The sequence below is a fragment of the Seriola aureovittata genome, chromosome 4 (genome assembly GCF_021018895.1).
Source record: "Seriola aureovittata isolate HTS-2021-v1 ecotype China chromosome 4, ASM2101889v1, whole genome shotgun sequence".
In the NCBI taxonomy this organism is placed as follows: domain Eukaryota; kingdom Metazoa; phylum Chordata; class Actinopteri; order Carangiformes; family Carangidae; genus Seriola; species Seriola aureovittata.
Genome location: NC_079367.1, coordinates 3,651,578 through 3,675,412, shown reverse-complemented (window position 1 = coordinate 3,675,412; position 23,835 = coordinate 3,651,578). Strand labels below are relative to the sequence as shown.

General features: G+C 42.6%; 1 protein-coding gene across 10 annotated transcripts in view; it reads left to right on the top strand.

The window, feature by feature from the left end:
* The window catches only part of myo18ab (myosin XVIIIA b), a 107,369-nt gene that overhangs the window by 44,595 nt on the left and 38,939 nt on the right, over positions 1-23,835 (top strand). For all 10 annotated transcript variants that reach the window (XM_056374954.1, XM_056374953.1, XM_056374952.1 and 7 more), the window contains 10 exons: positions 38-128; positions 1,253-1,445; positions 2,266-2,352; positions 7,704-7,845; positions 7,923-8,082; positions 9,222-9,408; positions 9,558-9,765; positions 10,889-10,998; positions 15,379-15,444; positions 21,422-21,550. In XM_056374954.1, the coding sequence (XP_056230929.1) occupies positions 38-128; positions 1,253-1,445; positions 2,266-2,352; positions 7,704-7,845; positions 7,923-8,082; positions 9,222-9,408; positions 9,558-9,765; positions 10,889-10,998; positions 15,379-15,444; positions 21,422-21,550 (1,373 nt within the window). The remainder of the gene's footprint in view (positions 1-37; positions 129-1,252; positions 1,446-2,265; positions 2,353-7,703; positions 7,846-7,922; positions 8,083-9,221; positions 9,409-9,557; positions 9,766-10,888; positions 10,999-15,378; positions 15,445-21,421; positions 21,551-23,835) is intronic.

Below are 23,835 nucleotides of genomic sequence, written 5' to 3'. Positions count from 1 at the left end.
CCCCCCCTCTCTTGACCCTTGACCCTCTGTCTCTCAGGCTCTAAGGTCACAGCTCTGGAGTGTTTGGAGGCCATGGCATCAGGACTCTACTCGGAGCTCTTCACTCTCGTCATCTCCCTCATTAACAGGTTAGAGCTCATTATATTTATTTATTCTTATATTTACTATGTTCTTTTAATCCTTTTGGGAGTTTTATTCACGGGCATTATATGTCTGTTTATCAGAGACAGCTCCAGGCACAAAGTCTCTTTCTCTCTAAACATTGACACGGGGTGCACAATCAATTCAGTTTGCCACAGGTGAACTCCAGCCGAGTTTCAGACACATCTCAAGGTTAATTAAAGCAAACAGGAAGCCACAGTTCGGAGTCAAAGAAAAAGCGTATAAAACTTTTTTAAAGGAGAGATTTCAGTTTTCTCAAGTTTCTAAAGACATGTTTTCACTTTGTCATTGATTGAGTGGTGGGAAAAAAATGGCAATTTTATCCATTTACAATGAAAAAAAAACCGTCTCTGAAGCCGGTGTAACTCGTACCTGAACTCCTTTCATGACACGTCACCTCACAGTCAAAGTGCTCAGACCGAAGCTGATGGTGCGACTCCTTTTCAAAACGTTGGCAGATGGAAGCCTCAACTACTTGTTGTACATGTCAACTAATTCTGGTGATTTCACTTTGCTTCAATGTCATTTCACTTTTCCCACTGAAGTTTTGGAAAAAATAGAAGTTAATTTAATTTATTTTTAGAAACGTCAACTAAACACAATTGTGAATGTTCTGTGTTTCCACTGACTGATGTTATGCACGATATCATTCCAATTAAACATGGTACATAACAAGTAACAAGTAAAATATTACTAATTAACATGGCAATGAATATGAAGTGTTTTTTTTTTTTTTTTTTTTTAGAAGAAGAATTGAGAGTCAAAGTGTGAAGATTTTCACATTAATAGAACCAGCGATATGCTCCAGAAACTTCTGCCATTTCTTTCCATAAATTAAAAGTTTATGCGTTGGTCTAAAAGAAAGTCTCTCATGAGACGTTCATGACTTTATCTATTAGCTGGTGCTTTGAACACGAACTCTGTGCACAGGTGTTTCTTTTATTTTGTCCACCTGTTTGTCCGGATGTTCAGAACGTGAACGGTGTTAAAGCTGAAACAGATTTTCTTTGTGTTTATATGATTGTAAATGTGACGTGCAACAACCTGCAGCATCACCGAAGCTTCACAATCCCGTTTTTTTGTCCCTCAGAGCTCTGAAGTCCAGTCAGCACTCTCTGTGCTCCCTGCTGATCGTGGACACCCCGGGTTTCCAGAACCCCCGCTTGGCTCAGCAGCAGCGGGGGGCCACCTTCGAGGAGCTCTGCCACAACTACACCCAGGAGCGGCTGCAGACCCTGTTCCACGAACGCACCTTCGTCCAGGAGCTGGAGAGATACAAGGAGGTGCTGCTGAGCTGACAGAGCACAGTATTAAGCAGATTACACATTAGCTATATATTTTCTTTTTATTTTATTGTCTCACTTCTTATGGTATCTCCCCATGAAGAGAGTTTAGTGTTTACTTGGTCTTTTGCCCACCTCCACCCCAACACAGCGGAGGCCAATGGAAATTCATTAGGGCTCATGATAAAATAACAAAACTAAAAACATGTAGACAGTCTGGATAATGTACAGAACATGTTGTTCAGCAGTTATTGTCACTGTCGGAAGCAAAGAACTTTTGACAACAAGGTATGGGGATTATCTTGGATTCTGTTCAACTCCATTGTTTTGGGTGGAAGCTGAAACCTGAGGTAGTTCTCCATCCATCTGCATGGATACATAACACCAAAGGTAACTGAGAACATATGTACAGATTATGTTTATACAAGCAATAAGGCATCAGCACCTGCACATACACACATGAATTCTCTCATGAATATTCACGTGTTCAGAGATTGGATGGTGCAGCGTCTAAAGCTGCTGCAGAACCCACAAAGATCAATCCAACCCTCTGACAAACTCTTAGAAATCTCCATTCTCTCCAGTTTATTCACTGTAGTCGAGTCACATTCAAAGACAAATTACCTTAATTATAGATCTCTGCAAAATCAAATAAGTACGCTAATTACAACCAAATGCACACTTACACAACCCAATCTACAGTCTATTAATGTCTAATTTTATAACACATCTGAATAGCTGCACTTGTGATTTATTGATGATGTCATCCTCTGCTCCCTGTAGGTTACTAACCTGAGCCTTTATCCCCTCCTGCATCTAGGAAAACATAGAGCTTGCTTTAGATGACATAGAGTGCAGTACCTCGCAGTCTGTAGCAGCTATTGACCAAGCCTCAACCCAAGCTCTGGTAAGCATAAGGAACCTCACCACACTGTCTCACTGTGCATGCGACGTGACTGTGCTCTGAAACCCGTTGTGAGAGAAATGTGTGGTGTTCATAAGAGCACGCATTAAGTTTGTGTTTGTTTCTCAGTGAAGCGTTCAGGCTCCGATTCGAAGGCAGTTTGTTTGTGCCTGAGTTTTAATCTCATTCAGAGACATTAGTGCAAATCATGCTGTAGCCTGACTGAGCCAGCAAATAGCCCCGTTCATCACCACTGGCGAGTGCAAATAGTTGTAGCTCTTGGGCTAATCTAGCAAAGCCAGAATCACTGTGTGCTAAAACCAGCTGATCTGAGATCCAGGAAGGAAAACTCTTTGTGTATTTGACTTGTGAAGACACTGAGGCACCGTGCAGCACAAACTTGTTTTGTTGAGATGTGCCAATGAACGGAGAGTGTCAGTATTTAAATACTGTAACTTGCACCAGGTTCTATGTTTTGTTCTCTTGTAATAATGTTTTCCACACAACAGTGGATCAACTTGGTCTCGACCTGAGGTTTCCAACCTTCTCCAACGCATGGCCCACTTTCAAATCTCAAAAATGTTGGCGGCCCACAACAATACGGAAACCAGATAATGCCAGAGCTCTTTTTCTTTTAGCTGCTTTCTAAAAAAAAAGATATAGAAATTGTCATTTTAATGGTCATTATTAGTTTGTTAAATTTTAAAATGGCTGACTTTGAATTTCACAACAGAGGCCTGGGATGATCTTACTATTTAACTTCTTGTAATCAAATTATCAACTGGAACTTTTTTCATATTTTCTATGAAGTACATGACAATTTATGAATTAATCTGTTCCAGTCTAATAAGATCTCCCTTCTCTGAGCTCATTTGAATTATTTTTATTCATCTTTCCAGGTATTTAATGTTTACAATCTGTGATATTTTGTGGAATGAAATCTTTACCTTTTAACCAGAGACAGAAGCCGACACTGATCATTTAAATGCCGCGCCAGGCCTGGCGCCTCCGTCCTGTTAGTTTGGCTCGTTGTGATCGTAGCTCAATGTGCTCCATTTCTTTTTGGATGTATAATGAATATTAATTGGAATCAAGTTTTGTGATTTATTTCAGTCTTGTTGGCGTCTCTCTCTCTGCTCATCATTTGGCTTCTTACTGCAAAGCCCTCGCAATTATCAGTGGTACAAGTGTGTGCGGCATCAGGCCTTTGCAGAAAACCTGCAGCCTTGATGTGAATTGGTATGAACAACTTCTTTATTTCAAATGACCTGTTAGTAGGTTTGTGTTGAGGTTGAGTTGATAAAAGCAAGGCTAAATATTCCTGTGTGTTAGAGAGGTGTGAACTACACCACTGCAGATTGAGCTCTAATTGTATTAGGGGCATCAGCAAGGTTCTTTAAGCTTTGTGGTTTTTGAAGGTGCTGACGAAGGATCTTTTCCTGTGAATAGTGGCTCAAAATTGTCATACAGGACATTTCTAAAATAGAAGCTACAGGAGACAACTGCTCACAGCCTGTTTTCTACCAACAGTCTCTTTTAACAATAACAACAATCATTCCTTAACGAAGTAGTTCTTCTCCTCACCCTAAGAACAAAGGTACCTTTGCCTTAAAGAATTAGACTGGATAAATCATATTAAGAGAAGATCAGGAAACAGTCATGTGAATCCTTTTAGTAATGGTTTACACGGACAAACGATGACATACCGACAAAAAGGTACGTTTTAAAATGTCCATATGTGTCGTTGGTGACAACAAGGATTCTCTAAAATCAACATCGGTTTTGTAGCTAAACTAAACCAAACCTTTTCTTCTTTTAGCTATGAAGAAAAAGGTTCCCTGACCTCAACGAAGAAGTCCTGAACAAGTAGTTTTAGATTGGAGGAATTGGTCATGTGAATACACTTGGAGTTAACAGTTGTTGTTGTCCAGCTGTATCAGTTAGGGTTTATCAGCCGTGTTGGTTGGTTGGTTGTTTCACCACTTTGGTCCAGACTGAAATATCTCAACAACTATTCCACGGACTGTCATGAAATTTGAAACAAATATTCATGTTCATGGTTCCCAGACGACGAAACTCCTCTGACTTTGAGGATGTCCCCGATCTTTCCTGTAGTTCCACCAGCAAAGTTTTCACTTATTCTGTCAAATATGTCAACAACTAATGGATGGATTTGCGCAACATGTTGTACACACATTAATAGTTCCCTGATGATGTATCCTAATGCACCATTGTCGACGGCTGAGATATCTGGTATAGACATTCATGTCACCTAGTTTTATGACCAAAACTAATGACAGTCCCTTCAGCCTCAGCTGTACGTACTGTTTAGCATTGATTAGATTCCCTAAACCTGACAAAGTAGTTGAGACTAAACAGAAACAAACTTGAATCATAGCGGTGGCTTGTCCAGAAATGTTCATGTGAAATTATATCATTCTGCCGATAGAGGCGACAGATCAGAAAACCTTTATATACAAGTCTTTAAAGGGCAACAAGAAAACGAACCGTGTTTTGATTTGGAGGTCTCATTGGCAAAGGAGTCACACAAAATGTGGTGACACAAAAGGAGACAATATGCAAACACACTATAACTTGATATCAAATGATACAAGGAGCAAAGCTAAATCACTGGTTTGTTATTTCTGGTCAGACAACAACAAGCTTATTTAGAATTATCTCTGTGAAGGCTCCAGATTGCACCTTTGGCTGCCAATTAGGTTTCAGCAGCACAATACATCATGTCTTCTTTTAATGAGAGTCAGTTAACCTTCTGTTTTCATCAAAGCCTGTCTGTTTGCAGAGGTTCCACCTCCTCATTTAGATTTAGCCTGATCTCTGCCAAGCACACATATTTAAGAATCCCACTGTATGAAATGACTAATAATAGTGGGAGGAAACCAGGGAGCAAGAATCAGACATTTTGGCCGACGAAAAGAGCAGCAGTAATTATGTTAATCAGCTGTTTATGAGGCTGTGTTAAGGTTCACTGAAGCCTCATATCCAAGCACCTAAAGATTGTTTATCAGTTTGCTTGTTCTATAGGAAGCTTATTACATTTACTACATGACCTCCACACTTTTCAAATATTATATATAATATAATATGGAGGATACAACACATGGGGTGTTTTATTATCTAGAGTAAATGATAAAGCAGGATACGCTCCTTGCCTTGTGCTTTGGACAGTTAGATCATGTTGACGCCAGCAGTTAAAAAACAAACAGCTTTTGTGAAACTTATTTTTGAAGCAACAAAATAATCACAGACCTGCTGTCAAATCGGCTGATGACTGATCTTAACGGGTCCTAAATTTTGGACCCGTTTCATACCAAACCCCTAGATAGTTTGTATAAATTGATATTAAAAAAACAGCGACCTGAGACTTCCAACAGATAAAAAAAAAAAAGCCCTTTCAAATTGAGTGGTGTTCCTTTAGATTAAACATGTTTAGTGGTTAAATCAAGAAATTAGCTTCAGGCTAACACTCACAAGACTTTTTTTTTCATTTATTGCGTAATGGCCACTAAATGTCTTAAGGAGGGCATCTGAATGAACTGAGCAAACACAAATTATTTCTGAAGTGTTTGTACAAAGATCATGAAGATCACTGTGAAGAGAGGAAGCTCAGGAAGTAGCTTGAACAGTGTTTGGGCCAATTAGATGCTACAGAGCCGTAAAGTGGGCGGGGGTTATTTCACGTGCCCAGGGTTCAGGAAGTGAAAGTTAAACTCTTCCTTATTTTCTATTTCTGACATACATTATAACTCCCGGTCAAGTCGTCACTGCGAAAGATGAACGACTGTGTTTGAAAAAAGAGAGAAGAGTCTGAGTCAACTCCCGAGGTGCAATTCACGAACAAATATCCAACCAGCAAACTCTTAACTTCTGCTGATGACACTTTGACCTGATGTTTGTTCACAGTAGCAATGATGAAGCGATAAAGTGCTCTGAACATGCTGCAGCTCTGACTCGTTCCTCTCCATAGTAACAGCAGTTACAACAATTACTGGCCTCAGCTGCAGACAGCTCACCATGTGGTCCAGTTTTGGCTTTCAAAATCATGTGGAGAAATTACAGTTTAGAACAGTTTAAGTGGAATTTTCTGAATGAGAAAAAAACTCCATGCTTTTATGCTGAGAGCAGAAGACACAGTCTGACAGTGGCCCCATCTGACGGCTCCGGAGCATCAGGGAATGACAATGAGCTAGGAAAGATGGCAAGCTGTGGTTGGTCAGGGTCTAATGTCACCATATTGAAAGGTGGAAATAGAGTGAGCAGCTAAATCTAACGTCGACTTGTAGTGTTTGTTTTTATGTTTTAGTTTTTGACTGGGCCGCTGAACAGTGGGGCCAGCCCTGTAATCTAGCATGTCCCTGACTGACTGAGTGATGGTATTTCCACCACTGGTCAGCCGAGTACCTCGTCACTGAGTTGGCATTTTTCCGGCGCCTGCAGTGTTGCCAACTCAGCACATTGCTGCTAGATTTAGAGAATTTTTTTTCAAACAAAACCAGTATGCTTAGGAGCTGCAGGGAAGAGGAGGAGCGCTTCCAATACACTGAGCCTCGCCTCCATTACAGCACATAAACTACTTTCATTACATGTATCATTATTATTAATTGAGGCAGAGGAATAACTAAACATGAGACACCGTGTAGAGAGAGCAGGAGAGAGAGAGAGAAGTCATCGCTAACTGCTAAAGTAACTAGCAAATCTGAATAGCACGTAAACAACAGAAACGACAGCAGCCGGAAATGAGACAATACTCTTACTGCAGCACAGCAATAAAAGCCCAGTTAAAAAATAAAGGGTTTCTGCCCACTGAAACACTAGAGGGCTTTAAATTTGAAATGGTCACAGGAAGTGTTAAGTTTGTATTAACACGTATTGCAGTAACTTTCACACGAGCGACGGGAGCAACTGAAAACAAAGCTAAATAACCAAGTTAGTCTTGTAACTTTCTCTCTGACTGATGATTTTTCAGTAAAAACAGCTGAAATCACAGCTCAGTCTTTGTCTTTCACATATGTGTTCGGTGATTTTGTCAGACGATGTCACAGTGATAAAGTCAGGATTTTACCATAGGCGGTCCAGACAGGTGCTCGGTTTCGACCTAGTCTTGTTTTTTTTTTTTTTAATAAAACAGGCGGGATTTGCTTTTGAATGTATTTAACTATGTTATATTGACTATTTGTTGGATATTAGGCTGCTTCGTACCTGCACATTGTCTCATGAGCTTAAGTGATGATTTAAGGATTTTGTACACATCTGGGTTTGACCTCAGGATTTTATCCATCAAGGTCAAAGTGATTGTAAAAGAAGAACCAGGTGACTATTCATGTCCACCACAGGTGCGCACTCTGGCCCGGACCGATGAGGCTCGAGGCCTCTTGTGGCTGATGGAGGAGGAGGCAGTTCAGCCTGGAGGTTCAGAGGAAACCATGCTGGAGAGACTCTTCAGCTACTACGGCTCTGCACAGGGAGAAAACAAAGGTGAGCGTTCGGACTGTCACAAGCAGCGCTCATCCTCCTCCCGACATCGTCTTGAAGATATGTCCTGTGTGTTGCAGGGGCCAGTCTGCTGCTGCGAGGAGAGAAGCCCCACCTCTTCCTGCTCGGTCACAGCCACGGGACAAACTGGGTGGAGTACAATGCTCAGGGCTGGCTGAGCCACGCCAAGCACAACCCTGCCGCCCAGAACGCTGCCACACTCCTGCAGGACTCCCAGAAGTATGTGTAACACAGTCCTACACACAGAACATCCGGTGTTTCCAGTGCTGAGCTGTATCTGTTTAAATCAACCAGGTCCTCATGTCATTCTCAACTAAGAAATGCATGCACCAGATGACTTTCCACACATTTAATCCCTGTAATATCAATCCTTATTAGAGAGTAGAAATATATGAGGGGTGGCAATCACACAAACTGACTAGCTGGAGTAATGTAATTGCCTGTGGACTGAAAAAGTTGGCGATTAATCATCAGGAGTTGTTCACCCAAATTAAAAACTAACACATTCCCTGACTTACCTCCTGTGGTATCTATCCATGCAGATCATTTTGGTTTTATTTGTCAGGGTTTTAAGATATCCATCTCTGAGATTCCAACCTCCAACCACGTACAATGGAGGTCACTGGAATCATTACTGCACCATAATTTATTATCATTTAAGCAAGAAAATCCCATTTGACTCAAACAGTAGAAATTAATGAGATTTATGAAACGCTGATGGTAATGTATGTGAAGTTCTAAAAAGATTTTTCAGGGGCTTCATGCATTTCTTAAGATGATAGGTTGCTTTCATCCATGTTTATTAAACTGATCAAGCTCAAAATGAAACATTGAAGTTCTTGAATTTATCATTATGTTCAGTATTTTTCAATGTTACGTATCAAATTCAGAGCATCGGTATCCATAAGGGTTTTGTAAAAAGTGAGATCCTCATTCTGAGAGCAGTAGGCAACAGTGAGCCAAATGATGAAGGCAGCAGCTTGCCAACATGTGGGTCTCCAGACAGTGGAAGATGCCAATAATACAGTCAGATCAGCTCCCTGTACGTTGTAGTAGCGCCGGCTGGTGCTGCGTGGGAAGAAATACATGTGCTGTTAGTCACGTGTGTGCATATACACTCACTGTGCTCTTTATTAGGAACACCTGCTTAATCTTGCAATTATCCCATCATCATGTGGCAGCAGTGCATAAAATAATCAATGTCACAAAGCAGAAGTGTGGTAGAGCAGGAGATTGGCAGCATGAATGTGCAGCTGAGAAATCTGCAGAAATGATGTAGTGCAACTAGCCAGTTAGTGTGGTGTTCCTAATAAAGTGCTCAGTGTATGTAAATGCAATCCATCTTTCTGCCACCTCAGGAAGAACATCAGTGGGCTGTTCATGGGCCGGGCCAGTGGGGCCACAGTGTTGTCAGGCTCCATCGCCGGTCTGGAGGGCAGCTCTCAGCTCGCCCTGCGACGAGCCACCAGCATGAGGAAAACCTTCACTACAGGTGTGGCCGCCGTCAAGAAGAAGAGCCTGTGTATCCAGGTCAAACTCCAAGTGGTAAGCGGAGGGAACGGTTATTATTTTTGAGGTCAACAGCAAGCTTGGTGAGATCATGTAATTTCCAGCCATCTTAAACACAACTAAAGGTCTAATCATTTTCACCGACCAACATCAAGCAGCAGCTGATGAAACTTTCTGTTTTTCAGGATGCTCTGATAGACATGGTGCGTCGCTCCAGGGTTCATTTCGTCCACTGCCTGCTGCCCAAAGCAGAGGCAGTGGGTGGAGGTGGTGAGCCCCGAGTGACGCACGGAGAGAGCCCCGACTCAGGCCTTATGACTTTGGACGTCGGTCTCCTGAGAGCTCAGCTCCGAGGATCAAAGCTGCTGGATGCACTTCGCATCTACAGGCAAGGTGAGGAGACACTTATGGAAACCTGGGTACAAATGGAGAATCTATGGGCCATGAAAAGATGGTATTGATTGCATGATGGCCATTTATTCCTTGACTCTTGTGACATGTGGGATCCCACAAGGGTCAATACTTGGTCCTATTTTACTTGGTCCAATCATTCGAAGATTGGATGCCTCTTTTATTTCCTATAATGGAGTCTGATAAAAGAATCACTCCACATCTCAGACCACTGCTAGCTGAAACAGCTGAAGTTGTCTTTGCGTACGTAAAAAATTGTGTGTTTATTTTGTTTTGATTCTTTTCTGTTTGACTATTCTCCTAAATTCTTGTTGTATTTCATGACATTTCACACCTTTGAATTATACTGTTACTCTGGTCATGAGAGAATATATAGAAAAGAAGTTTACTGGCTTACTTGGCACCAAAAAATTAAGGTACCTGGACCTCTGCTTCATGTCTCTTGCGACCCCTCTGGCTTCATTGAAATACAATACAGAATCTGGAATTCTCATTAAACTTTAATCTTAACTTCACTGTCCGGTACAAAATGTCCTCAAATTTAACCTTCTTTTCAAACTCGTCCAGTGCTCATTTGTTTTTCTGATGACGTCTTTGAACTCTACATTTTCCTCTTGCCAAAATCATTTGAAGCCACTGATCAGACCTGATGAAACTTCCAGAAATAGAGAATCTGAAAGGGTTCCAATAACCTTCAACCCAGTTTTGTCCAATTATTCAAAGGTGCTGCTTTTAGGTCCTTTAGCTCTTTGTCCAAGTATGAATCTCTCTTCCCACAGGCTTAGTTACTGTACCTCTCTAAAAACTTGACAAACCTTTGTGACCTTGAATATTTCCACCAGTCAAACTTTCCTAACTTTGTCTCTTTACTCTTAAAACCTCTCTTTGGTTTTATTTCTTTTCTGGTTTTATTTCTTTTGAAAATAAAAGTTGACCTTTGACACGCTGTTGGCTCTCCACTAGCTGCAGACTGCTCTACAACCTTGGTGTTTGGGTGTCTTTTTTTTTTCTTTTTGTGTGTGTGTGTGTGTGTGTGTGTGTGTGTGTGTGTGTGTGTGTGTGTGTGTGTGCTCTAATCTCTGTTCTGCTCCGTATCTACCTCCAGGATATCCAGACCACATGGTGTTCTCCGAGTTCCGCAGGCGCTTTGATGTCCTGGCACCACACCTGACCAAGAAGCACGGCCGCCACTACATTGTCACGGATGAGAAGAGGGTGAGTGTTTGTTTGGCAGGTTTTAGCCTGATACTGATGTTGTTAGATTTCCCACATTAAGGCCTTAAAAAATGCATCATTCATGGGTTCTAGTACGATTCTGATTGTCGCAGCGAGTGTCATTGATTTGAAAGGATTAGGCTGTTTTTACTTCACCCGTAAAAAGACTGAAATCCACAGTGTGTTGGTCTGTCCATCCTTGTCTGTGTTTCTCAGCCCCAAGCTCATTGGTTCCCACTGAAGACATAAATCTTCAGTATTAATTTGGCGCTCTAGTGAGTATTTTGGGCGGCAGGATGATGTATGTGGGACAGAGTCAAAACGAACCACAGTGTATGTTCATGGTAATGAAGGAACATGTCGCCCAGAGCGATGGTGTGGCTCATTAATGTGTTTATGGACAACAATGCAGGAATAAGATATATCACGCAGCACTTGTTAGGAGGAAGCATTCATTAACTTGTCATGGTTAGTACTACTTAGCCCATAAAATCTGTTGTATAATGTCGTCTGCGACTCTGGAGGAGCTTTGTCAAGAAAGGCCGTGATGATGTCATCAGGGTTATTTAACCTCAGACAAACGGGAAGGGAGAAGTTTCAAAGGCGTGGCTGTTCACCAGGCAGGGTGCATCTAATGGTGCGTTGCATTTGAACCGCGAAGTCGGAATTTCAACCAGAAACGCTCCCCGAAGTCAGAAAAAAAACTCATTAACCTCGACCTCGAATTCCAAGATGGCGGCTCTGACTGTTCATTAGCACAGTTGTTTGAATGAGCAAATCACAGCAATAGTAATGCGTTGTTATGCAACCGGTATCGCTAACGACAACAGCAACAAGGGAGCACTGGAACGCAGTCAACTCGAGCGTGACGACATTCCCCGCTCTGACGTCCGACTCCCGCGGTAAATGGAATGCAGCACGATGAAGGTATGTTATTGAGCTGCATTATGGGAATCTATTAACTGTGCTGTTAAAGTCAGAATATCTCAGCCTCTGCCGCACCAGTGTTGATCACTCTGTCTCCAAATCCTCTAAACTTAATTCCGATGCAAAATCACTGGAGTGCCTCCTAAAAAAAAAAAAAAAAAAAAAATCCCAGCTATTTGCTAACCAGAAAAAAACGGGGGAATGCTGAAGCTGTAACATCTGGATATTCAGCATTTCGCCTCTTGTCCTCCACATTCTGATCTCTCAGTGTGAACAGGATCCTTTTATTTCACCTCTCCTCCCGCCCTCCTCTCTCCGCTGTCCTCTTCCTGCTCCAAGAGCGCTCTTGTGTGTAATTAATTATGATTGCGCAGGCTGGCAGCATACGGCTACTGTACTGATTAATTACCAGCGGAGGGAAGAGCTCGTTCTTTCCTTCTCTCTCTCTCTCTCCCGCCCTCCCTTCCTCCCTCTCCCTTTGCATTCCCTCGTCTCTTTCCACTTTTTTTTTTTCTTGTCTTGCTATCTTTCCGTTCCTTTTGTATAGGAATCAGAGCAGTTTAAGAAACGTCCCTGAGCATATGATTAATGTCTCCTCTACGTTCTGTTCAGGCAGTGTATAGCAGCTTTGCACAAAGGCGTGATTAGCCTTCATGAGTGGGAGGTGCCGCTGCTGGAGGCGAAACGTCTTTACATTAAGGCCTTCTATACCTGATGTGCTAAAGTTTCTTCTCAAAAAGGTAGAGAATTGTGATAATAATGAATCTGATTGGCTGAACACCCGCCTATGAACATGAAAGGAACATCTGAACGAATAGCCGCCGTCAACAGAGGAGATTAAACTGGATTAATTAAGCAGATCAGTGAAATCAAGCTCTCTCTCTCTCTCTCTCTCTCTCTCTCTCTCTCTCTCTGTCTCTCTCTCTCTCTGTCTCTCTCTCTCTCTCCCTCTCTCTCCCCCTCTCTCTCTCTCTCTTTACCACACCACAACACACTGACAATAAGTGGCTCACATGGTTCCTGGGAGATGAGCTTAGAGAGAACAGCCCACTCAGAAAGAACTAATGGTGCCCGGTTCTCTGGGGAGTCAGGAATGAACGGCGAAGAAAAAAGAAAGCAAAAGAATGAAAAGATGAAAGGAGGCGGTCTGAGAGCGAGAAGGGCGGATAATTGGAGCAACAATATGAAAGAATTGGTTTTCAGAGAATGAGAAAGCGAGGCAAAGACAATATTGGTTTGCCAAGCCTATCTCTGAATATTTTTTTATTTTTATTCGCCTCGTCTTTCTTTCTCTTTGCTGACGGCCCAGTTCTGTCAGTTCCTTTTACTACAACGTGATGTAGCCATGATGTCAGAAGCCAGATGATGTACCTGCCAAGAGCTTTTCTTTTCAAACAGCAGGAAGGAAATCCACCACATTATACAAACGCTGCTGTCAGCACTCTGTCCCAGAGAGTCGGTCCGACAGAAAACTTGAATCAGAGTGAGAGATCTCAACAAGTCCCCCGGCTTGGTGGGAGACTTGTTGAGAGTCCGGTAAAAAAAAGCAGTGACTGAGGTTTTTTTTTTACTTTTATACACAGTATCAATCAAACCAAAGATCCCACACTTCCATTATTGCCACTGGAAAGTATCTTTTGTTCGATCTTACCTGTCGAGCAAAAGCCAACATTTTTCAAACTCCATGCCTCAGGTTCGTAACCTTTCTGTTTGGAATGAGTGACTTTTCAAACTGGTGGCGCTCGCCCTCTTAATGATGTCTGTGACCCTGTGAACATTCTCCTAGTGGCACCAACGGGACAAAATTCTCACTTGTACACATAAAGTCTGATGAGCATGATGCCTTGGAATGCACTGAGCAAGCAAGCGATGAATCCTTTACGACGGCCCATGAGTTTTCCTCTGGAGTCCTCAAGTCAAAATGTCAACTTTGTGCTCAAACTATCTCCAAATCCAGTTGATAGGTCGCCATGAAATTTGTAGTGTTTTTAAAGGTCACATGAAGTGGTACCATTAGATTCTAAATGAAGCAGGGCATTTGAAGCGTGAGGAAAAGTGAGGAATCTTAAAGGATAATTCTGCTTTATTACAACTTGGATTGTGTTTTTGTTGTTTTGTTCATCTTCGTATTCAACTTTTGACTCACCGAGTTCATTGCTGAGATCTGGGAACATGGTGACATCATTATAACGACGTTTGGGGCAAAAAGAAATCATCAAAGAAGTTGTAAACAAACTCCTGGTTAGTTTGACTTCTTCTGCATATTCCCAGATCTACTTTGGTGAAGACAGTCTTAAAAACAAACCCTGTTTTTGATGCTTCATTGTCACCGTTGGGGTGTGTTCCTCCCCTGTAGGATTTAAATGAAAAAGGTGTGTGTACGTACTGGGTGTGTTGCAGAACTAAATCAGAGACCCTCAGAGCACGCCGCCTCCAGTGGTCGATAACCATAAACTGTATGTAGCCCCTATATATAAAGATGGACGTAGCGTCTGTGAAGTGGATTGCCCTGCTGTCGCCATCTTGGCAGTTGCTGACTCCGCCTACCTCCCGGCTAATCCAAAAATGGGCAAAGATGCGGGGCTTGTGTGGAGCTGAGACTTTGGTCATTTCAGTGTGTCGAACATATGCTCACCCACCTGTCACTCAAAGTTTCAGAAACCATTTTTTGTGCCAGGTTCTAAAAATGTTTATTACAAGAGTCTATGGGGATTGACTCGCTTTTGGAGTCCCCCCTCAAGTGGCCATTCAAGGAACTGCAGTTGCTGCCAGATATTAAACACATTTGTTTTTACCACTAGTTGCCACCAGGTGTTGACAAATCAACCAAATCTGCTAAATCTGCTAAATCTTAAATGTCTCGTGGTATTTCCTGTAGCACCACCCTCATCACTAACTTTTTTCTCCTTGTTACGGGTAAGGCTCTGAGAATAGCCAAATTTGACTGTAACTATTGCAGCACATAGGACATAGGGTCGCCTCGTGGGAAGAAAGGAAACACATTTTTCTTCTTTAATGCCCAGTTTTAGCAAATATTACCAAATATTGCCATTGTTAAAATTTAATCCCAGTATCAGCCTTTAAAAACCTCTGAGTTCAGTCCCAGTCTGCAGTTTGTCTTCTAAAGGTTGAGTTGACACAATGAATGAGAGAAAAGCAACCTGAGAACCTTTTCTGTCTGACTTTGTTTTGTGCTGTCAACTTCCTCGAGGCAGATCGAGGGGAAGTGTGTGCTTGTGTGTATGTGTGTGTGTGTATGTGTATGTGTGTGTGTGTGTGTGTGTGTGTTTGTGTTAGCTGGTGTTAAGGGGGGGAATGGTGTTTGTTGCTATGGCACCAAGCTATCATCCTTTGGGCAACCGGGTCATGTGATCATGCAGAGGTAAGGCCCAGAACAAAGTGGGGTTGTTTTTGTTTATCTGTGGACTGATGGTTTGTCTTGCTGGTTTCCAGGCAGTGGAGGAGCTGCTGGAGTCCCTGGAGCTGGAGAAGAGCAGCTACTACATGGGGCTGAGCAGGGTGAGTGGAGTCACCTACATACACATGCACACTTTTCATTATACATATAAGGACTGTTAAGACTGCACAATAGTGTTGTTCAGGTTGTGACCAGTGAAACGCAACACTTCCTGTACAGATATTTTGTTTTACAAGCCTTACAGTGTCTTAGAGGATATAATCACTCGCTTTTCTAGGAGGCTTTTACAGTCACACATGGGAGGGAGGGAGTTGTAGACGCAGGTTTAACAGGATGCTGTAATGTTTCTTTGCAAATCCAACACAAGAGAAAGAAGAAGAGAAAGAAGAAAAGAAACAATCAAAAGAGTGAATGATGATCTTTACTCATTTAAGATAGTTAGGTAGAAAAAGTAATTTAATTCTTTTAAGGTGGAATATCACTCGCTGCATGAGTTGACGTTGTGAATCAATTAATACACCTTAAATGTGAATATGACAACTTTGGCCATTCCATTTGTTTTTATTGGCTCTCTTGCATGACTTTAGTGATAATTGGATCTTCAACCACCTAAAATGAATTTCAACCAGGTCATGTGAACTATAAATATTCTGTTCCCTAACTTGGATAAAATTAATGTCGCAGAGCGCTTTTCCGCTTTGCTCCAGCAGCACCACACCTATGTCGGTGAAGTGAGCCCAGTCCAGGACCACACGCTCTCATGAGCACCCTGAATGACAGGCACACAGAGAGAGAGTAGAGAGACTGACACAACGGGGCCGGTAAAAACTTTATGGATGTTTTGATGTCCACCGGCCCACAGACATGGCAACCCACTGGGATTTGACCCGGTATGCCTGATGACCAGTCAGCCTATGATGGGTTTTGTTGTATCTGGGTGGAGTGCGGTAGAGTGAATATCCATAGGTGATATCCGATTTAATGATAGCTAGGTAAATATACCTCTCTCTTCCTTCTCTCGTCTTTCTCTCTCTGCCCTCTTTTCTCGGCCACTTGTCTCCACTTTGTCCGTCGTTTCAAATTAAACGCCCTCTGCAGAGTCATGTAGTTGCAACGTCATGACAATGTAGTCTCTGCAGTAGGGAAACACTGAACAAATTAAAGACTGAAATTTATTAGTGAAGTAGATGTGATGGAATTAGTACTGAATTTAACATGTAGACCATTAAACTATTACAATACACTCTATTGTGTTTTTCCCCAGAAAACTTAACTCTTTCTTTTGATGTTGACTTTGAGACAGTCGCTAGTTCATTGATGGAAACTCATAAAACACTGGAGACTCTATATGAAATCAGACTCTCTGTATGGGCAATACTTTCTTTGACAGTTGCGTCTTTTGTATCACCATCAAGGAGGAACGACCGTGCTTCAGGCCCCAGTGTCTTTTCACTCAGTGACACTCTCAATTACACAGATAATTAGAAACATTTTCTATTCTTTTCACCTGCTTTTCTAGCAAAAGGTGCGGTAGGCATCAAGAAATCAATGCTGTTTTGTTCCTACGCAGTGACAAATCTTAACACTACTATTCTCACCTTCAGCTGTCCTGGTGTGTGTTGTTTTAAATTGTTCTCTTTTTATGGGCAGCGGCTGATCTCTGTGGCTCTCTGTGTCTGCGACCTTTGCCAAGCAGCAGTCAGACGCTGCCAAACTCCAAGTCTTTGAGATAAAAAAAACAAAAAAAACAGCTAATCACAAGGAAAAAGACAGGCTGATGGTTTTGTTAATTAGATCTGTGAATGTCTGTGGAATAAAAAACAGTGTGCGCCTTTAGCTGTCAATTAGAGAAGTTTCTTGGCAGGGAGTTTAACCTTGCCTTTGTGTTGGTGCTTGTCACTCTACACTCTGCCCACTAGTTTCCCCAAGTTCAGATAAAGTTTCAAGTCAAAACTTTATTGTCTTCTGATGTTCACATTTCTAATGTTACTAATGGGTTTTGTTTCACGTTAGTTTTACTGGTAGATGAGATACGCAGAGATCCAACCAACCCACATGGGAAGTGTCACCAACCCACACACTGGGCCACTTACGTAATTTATATACTATAATTAAACTGTGTACATCATGCGCTGTGAGAGATTGAATAAATATGCGGCGCGAAAGTGGAGAATTACATATAGTTGGGTTGGGCTGCGTGATAAAAACTAATTAAAATATTGCTTATTTAATGTTGGGAATATGAAAACGTCCTTACATCGGCGATATTGAACATTGTTTGAAAAGTGGTGAAACAATGATTCACATGACACAGTGAATGCTATTTTCAACCAGTTATATGTCAGTCAGATAGAAAAACAGGAAAGATGAGTATTAGCGAGGCAATCACATTCAGTTTACGTAGCAATTGGCCAGGTGTGCAAAATTGTGTTGGCAAGAGAAGGCAGGATTTAAATTTCTCTTTCAAAATGAGTACAAGACATACTTTAAATAAAGATGGACCTCGCCTTCATGACGTCACCCGTAAGTTTCTGAAGAGGGGTTTTGAAGCTCAGAGTGAGCTGCCCCACCATCGCCATCTTGGCAGTGCCTGACTCCGCCCCTAACTCTCGGCTATTCCATAAATGGGCAAAGAGGAGAAGGAGCAAAGTCTATGGGGATTGACTCACTTTTGGAACCGGCCTCAAGTGGTCTTTAGAGGAACTGCAGTTTTTGGCACTTTCGTGTCAGCCTCATTTTTCAGCCTATGGCCGGTACAAGACCATTAAAAACAAATATTTGCGTGAGTATTTCCAATTGGAAATTTTATTGTGATCAGACTACAAAGATGCAAAACAAGGTTGTTCTCGGAGAGCAATCGAGGAGGGGGTTGGGTGCAAGCAGAAAGAGGCTATGATGGCAGGCCTTTAACATTGCCTTTAAGTGTAAGGATAGTTCAACACAATTTTGCTGTTGGATATTGTCAGATGACACGTTCATTTCAAGCATGCTTAAACCTTAACTACCAAAGATCTGTCCACATGCTTACAACCTCAAAAAAAGCAGCAATGAAACCCATCCATAGGTTTTTACAGTGCTGCACCCTATGACAAAAAGTGCATAGACATTAGGACAACACCACTGCTGCTATTCCTTGGTGCAAATGAGTTGGGTGCCATATTTCCCAACCTTACTGCCAAGCTCTGTCTCAGGGCATGAACACAACTCTCTGCTATATTCAGCAATGGTTCATGCTGTAGGTGTAGATATGATGCAGCAGCAACAGAGGATTCTCTTGGAATCAGTCAACATCCAGTGGTGACACATGACACTGGTTCACCCAACTCTTTCTGTTATTCTTACACCCGAGTTTTGTTGTAGGAATCATTATTATCCAGCATAAAAGTGTCGCCCATAACACATGAAATGTGGACCACCTCTCACTGCCAAGCTGTCCCTGTGTTGCGCTGCCAACTTGTACATGGCTCTCTGCCTGACTAAAGTGTCTCCGAGGAACACAGCAGTTCATTTTAAACCAGATGTGTTGTCTCCTCCCAGGCCAGAGTGTCATCATCTGTCCACAGCACATTTCCCACTGGAGGAAAATTAATTGATGGTGGTTGTAGAATTTGTGGGTGGACCAACTCTGCAGTCATAATAAAGCCTTGTTCTGTGCAGGATCTGCACCTGTCCGGATTCACGCTATGCAAGAGGTGGGGTTCACAGCCATTTACATCTACAGGCCATTTAGAGTCTCGAATTAATGTGACCTGCATATGTTCGGACTGTGGAGGAGACCAGAGCAGTGCAGAGGAAACCTACACAGGCTCAGGCAGAACATGCAAGCTCCAGGCAGAGAGGCCATAGCCAGCCAGTGGATTTTGAACGTCTTACTGCGAGACAGCCGTGCTAATCACTACATGACCAGATTGACCCCGTTGGATTGTCAGTATATGCATTTGAAATAGCGAATATTCAAGAGGACCGAGTGTAAGTCTGGCTCACAAAACGCTTGCAGGCTGGGTAAATATTTACTGCACATTACAACGTTGTTACACAGTTGTGAAGTCACAAGGTCCGCATGAAATCTAAACAACAGTCTTAATTCCTGGCCATAACCCAAGCCACACTTTCTCCTCTCCTCAGCCAATTCTGAAAATTACAGTCAGAGTAAGGAACAGTCAAATCCTCTGAAGGACAACGCATCACACAAACTCTGCCTAATGAATTTACTTCCATAAAGAGCTGCCAGCTAATTCAGAGCCGAGGAACAGAGACGTGTCCGTCCCCAGATACAAATAATGTAGAAGGAGTTGGAGGCATTTTGATGTAGGTTTTTTTTTTTTTTTTTACGGGGGGGGGGGGGGGGGCAGTGTCAGCCGGCCATCACTCTTTTCCAGTCAAAAATGAAACTGTGCTCTCATTGGTATTCAGGAAGCAGCACTGCTGCCCAGATCATCAGCAAAAGAGATGAAAGACGCCGGAACCTCTCTGGATGAGACTAAAATGATCAGGCCAGGAAAATCAGCGAGACAGCTGCTGTGCACAGGGAAGAACTGAACCAGTAACACAAGCTCTGAGCAGCACTGGGCAACATTTACAAAGCGAGAGCACATTGAAAACATGCACATCTGCATTTGAAGATTTGCGTGGATTGATATTTACAGGGATTGATCTATGATCTCCTGCCAGTGAGAACAGGACTGCAGTTTGTCTATTGGCGCCAATGTAAGATAATATTCAAAATAAACACAGGACATACGGAGCCCTTTTGACGGACCACCTCTGTGGCATCTCTTCAAACACTGGACGACTTCTTGTCAGTTCTCTGAGCAGGCACTACAGTGTTGGTGGTTGTTGTCTGAAAAACATCTCCAGATTGTCTGATTTGTCTGATTTTATTCACTCAGGACAGATGAAAAAACATGCTAATTAATAATTCAGCTTTTGCTGAAAATCTACACTCCAGTCGTCATCCAGTAACCCTTCACTTCCTGTGTAGCTGTGACCACCTCCCCCTGTTTCCTGGCAAAGCAGTAGCAGTATCTCTCCTTAGAACCTGCACATCAGTGCATGATAGATCAGATCTAATGTCGTCATTTCCCACAATCTACTTTTATAATATTTTACTTTGCTCCCTGTGACAGAAAAACTCAGCTAAGACACACAAAGTGCAGTCAGCTGATGTGTTGACCACACTGGACGGCAGTAGACAAAGCGTTACGCAAGCCTGTTAAAGTATTCGGCAGCAATGCTGAAAGTGTCAGGGGGTCAAACAGAAATATCAAAACACCCACGCCCATTGTTTTCTGTGTAAAAGCCTGCGTTACAGGCTGGCATGTGGCGTCTTGTCAGGATCCTGTTTCCCAGAGGCGACACACAGCAGCTTCAAAAGAGCAGCAATTTTATCACATTAGCTTCCCGGATTGACTCGTCCCTGCTCGACGACTTCTTCTGTCTGCATAATGTGTTGAGTGTGAGCTCCAGGCCTCAATTGACCCACATCAAATGGTTGATGTGTGTTGCACTGTGCAGCTGTAGCTGTAAATACATACTGAAGATAAAACCCGATCGGATATGATATCCTTACTGGACCCACATCTCCTAGATTACCCCATTAACCCCTGGATCTGCACGTGGTCGGCTGGTACTCCAACCACGGTTAACACCACCAGTCATGTTTTTAGAAGTTTACTGCTCATGTGTCTTTTCCGTGCTGTAGGCCTACCAGCTGCAGGTCGGGGGTCAGTGATTTTATTGGTGATGTTTAAAGTTTGGAGGACATAAACTGATGGAGGGGAATTCAGAATCAGCTCTGTTCCCATTCACTAGTTAATACTTGAAGGTGATTGGATATTAAGTTATCTGTGAAATTCTTAAGTGCAGGGTTGGCGTGTTGCCATTTATAAGCGCTCAGATATTTGGACAGAGGTCCGCACCGATTCTGTCTGTGTGCCAAAGCCTAACCCTTAAAATCCACTTGAAATCGCAGCAAGTTTTACAATCACATTAAGTTGGGAAGTGATGTTTCCTGACTGTACCTATCGTGTATCTTTACCTTCAAAAAACTTTGTCCTAACTGTCCCTGTCCTCCTGCAGGTGTTCTTCAGAGCAGGGACTCTGTCCAAGCTGGAGGAGCAGCGGGACGTGAAGACCAGGAGGAACATCTCTCTGTTCCAGGCGGCCTGCAGGGGATACCTGGCCAGACAGGCCTTCAAGAAGAGGAAGGTAAGACTGTGGCACTGAGTGGGCTGGGATCACTCCGGTGTATCTGAAGGGTGTTGGTGTTTCCAGCATTGCACCATGGCTTTTATAAAACTGGTATTTACTAGAGGAATATTTATTTTAAGGTGGTTTTGTCCTCATCTGCCAGCCCCTGTCTTGACTACATGGTTAATGTAATCAACGGAGCTTAATGCCATCGTCTCATGATAGTTCTGTTCTATAGTGTAAAGAGGTAAGATGGAGTCACAGCTGTTGTGGCATTTGGACTATAAGTCCTTAATTAACTGTTGGGGAATACTTATTTGTTGTGGCCTAAGGAAAATACCAGAGAAGTCTTGAGAGAGCACAAAGCTGGCAGTCGTAAGATGATTTCCTCTGAGATGAACTCAAGCTACGTCTCTTATTTCCTTGTGGCTTCTTGTCATTTCACTCGCTCCCCTCCCCGCTGAACCGACGCTCTATTGTTGCAGTGAATCTGGGATTCCCCGGTGATCAACTGTCAGTCTGTCGAAGCCAAACAGGCCTGAAAGTTGCACTGTTCCTTTTTATAAAATACAGAAAAATGAAAGTTCGGGCACCTTTCTGCTCACTCAGGACGTCAAGATCTCACTGGGCCTTAAGTGACTCGTTAGGACTTGAAGGGCGGGTCAAGAACTGTCATCAGCTGACAATTCCCGATGACAGTTTCAGATCTGATAAATACTCTTGACTCTTCAAACCGTGACACAGGCTCTTCTTCAGGCAACTCACTGAGGGTCTGAACAAGAAGCTAATTGATGCCTATAAAGCGGAGAAGCTTTAAAAAGACATCGAAGCTCTTCCGGCTTGAAATCTGCAATGTCATTAAGAAATGACAGTTATGGGAAGTGTGGAAGTCGAGACGAAATCTGGATGACCAAGAAAACCTTGAGATAAAACTGTTTGTCTGCCGGACAGAAAGGAAGGCAGAACATCACATGACTGCAAAGAACCTGCAGGAAGGTGGAAACCTTACCTTTGACCTCATCATAAAAGTCAGTGTCCGCTAAATATCGGCACATTCTGGATGCCGATGACTGAATGAAAGGGAAGGTGAAAAGCGGCTTGGTCCTACAGCAGGACACAGTGAGCACAGAGAATCTGCAGGTAGATTTTAAACAATATAAAATAATTCAGAGTTGACGTGATCTGCAGGAAGAGAATAGAAAGACTCTCGGGGATTGAAAACCGTCAGCCAAAAAATAATGACGTTTTAAGGCGCATATACAATTACTGTAATTACACTGCTCTTGTCACTTTCTTAATTTACTGAAATAAAACGTGACATTTCATTAACATCTGAAGAAAAGCTTAATGTTTTAATGTGTGTTTTCTGCAGTGGCTGTATTAACATCATCATTTTCACTCCAACAATCAACAAAAATATGTAATTTGCCCAAACACCTGTTCACCTAACCACTCATGCATTTATCCAATCAAGCGATCACGTGCACGTGCACGTGCACCGCATAAAATCCTGCGGATACGGGCCTGGAGCTTCAGTTCATGTTCACATCAAACATTGGCGATGAGAGGGAGTGTATATCTAGATGTACGCTCACTGAGCACTTTATTAGGAACACCACACTAACACTGGGTCGTTCCTCCTTTTGCTCTAGAACAGCCTCAGTTCCCACTGGGGGGGGGGCATGAGTTACCATGGCGATATAAGAGGTAAACCTGTTAAAAACCGGGGGTTTGAACTTTACAAAAACCCCAAATCCTGCTTCCTCGTTCAGACGGGAGCTTCATGTTGTTGTCACTGTGGTTATTTTAAAGGCACATCATGACATTTCAGATTTATTAGACGCTTCACAGTGAAATGAAAAGGACTTCAAACCCAAGGAGAAGCTTTTACAGTGTAGCCAAATGAGCTTTTTGGATGCTTTACAAGTTACCCTTGTAGAGGTCTTTGTCTTCGCAATTTTCTTCTCTCTGCACTCTGTTGGTCTGGTGTGTGTGTGTGTGTGAGAGAGAGAGAGTGTGTTGTTCCACCAGAGTGAGCCTGACAAGTGGAAACATTGCTGCCGTGCATTGACTGCCTCTTAAAGATGCCAGTGGGGATCTGTTGACTTTGTGTGTATGTGTATCTGTGTCTGTGTCAGTGTCTGTGTCTGTGTGTGTGTCTGTGTGTGTGTGTGTGTGTGTGTGTGTGTGTTCACTTACTTCACAGAAGTTTTGAAGTTGCTTGTGGAAGTTTTTTTTGCGTGTGAACACACAGTTCAGTTGGTACACAGTTTTTGTATATCTTGTAAATGTGTGTGTGTGTG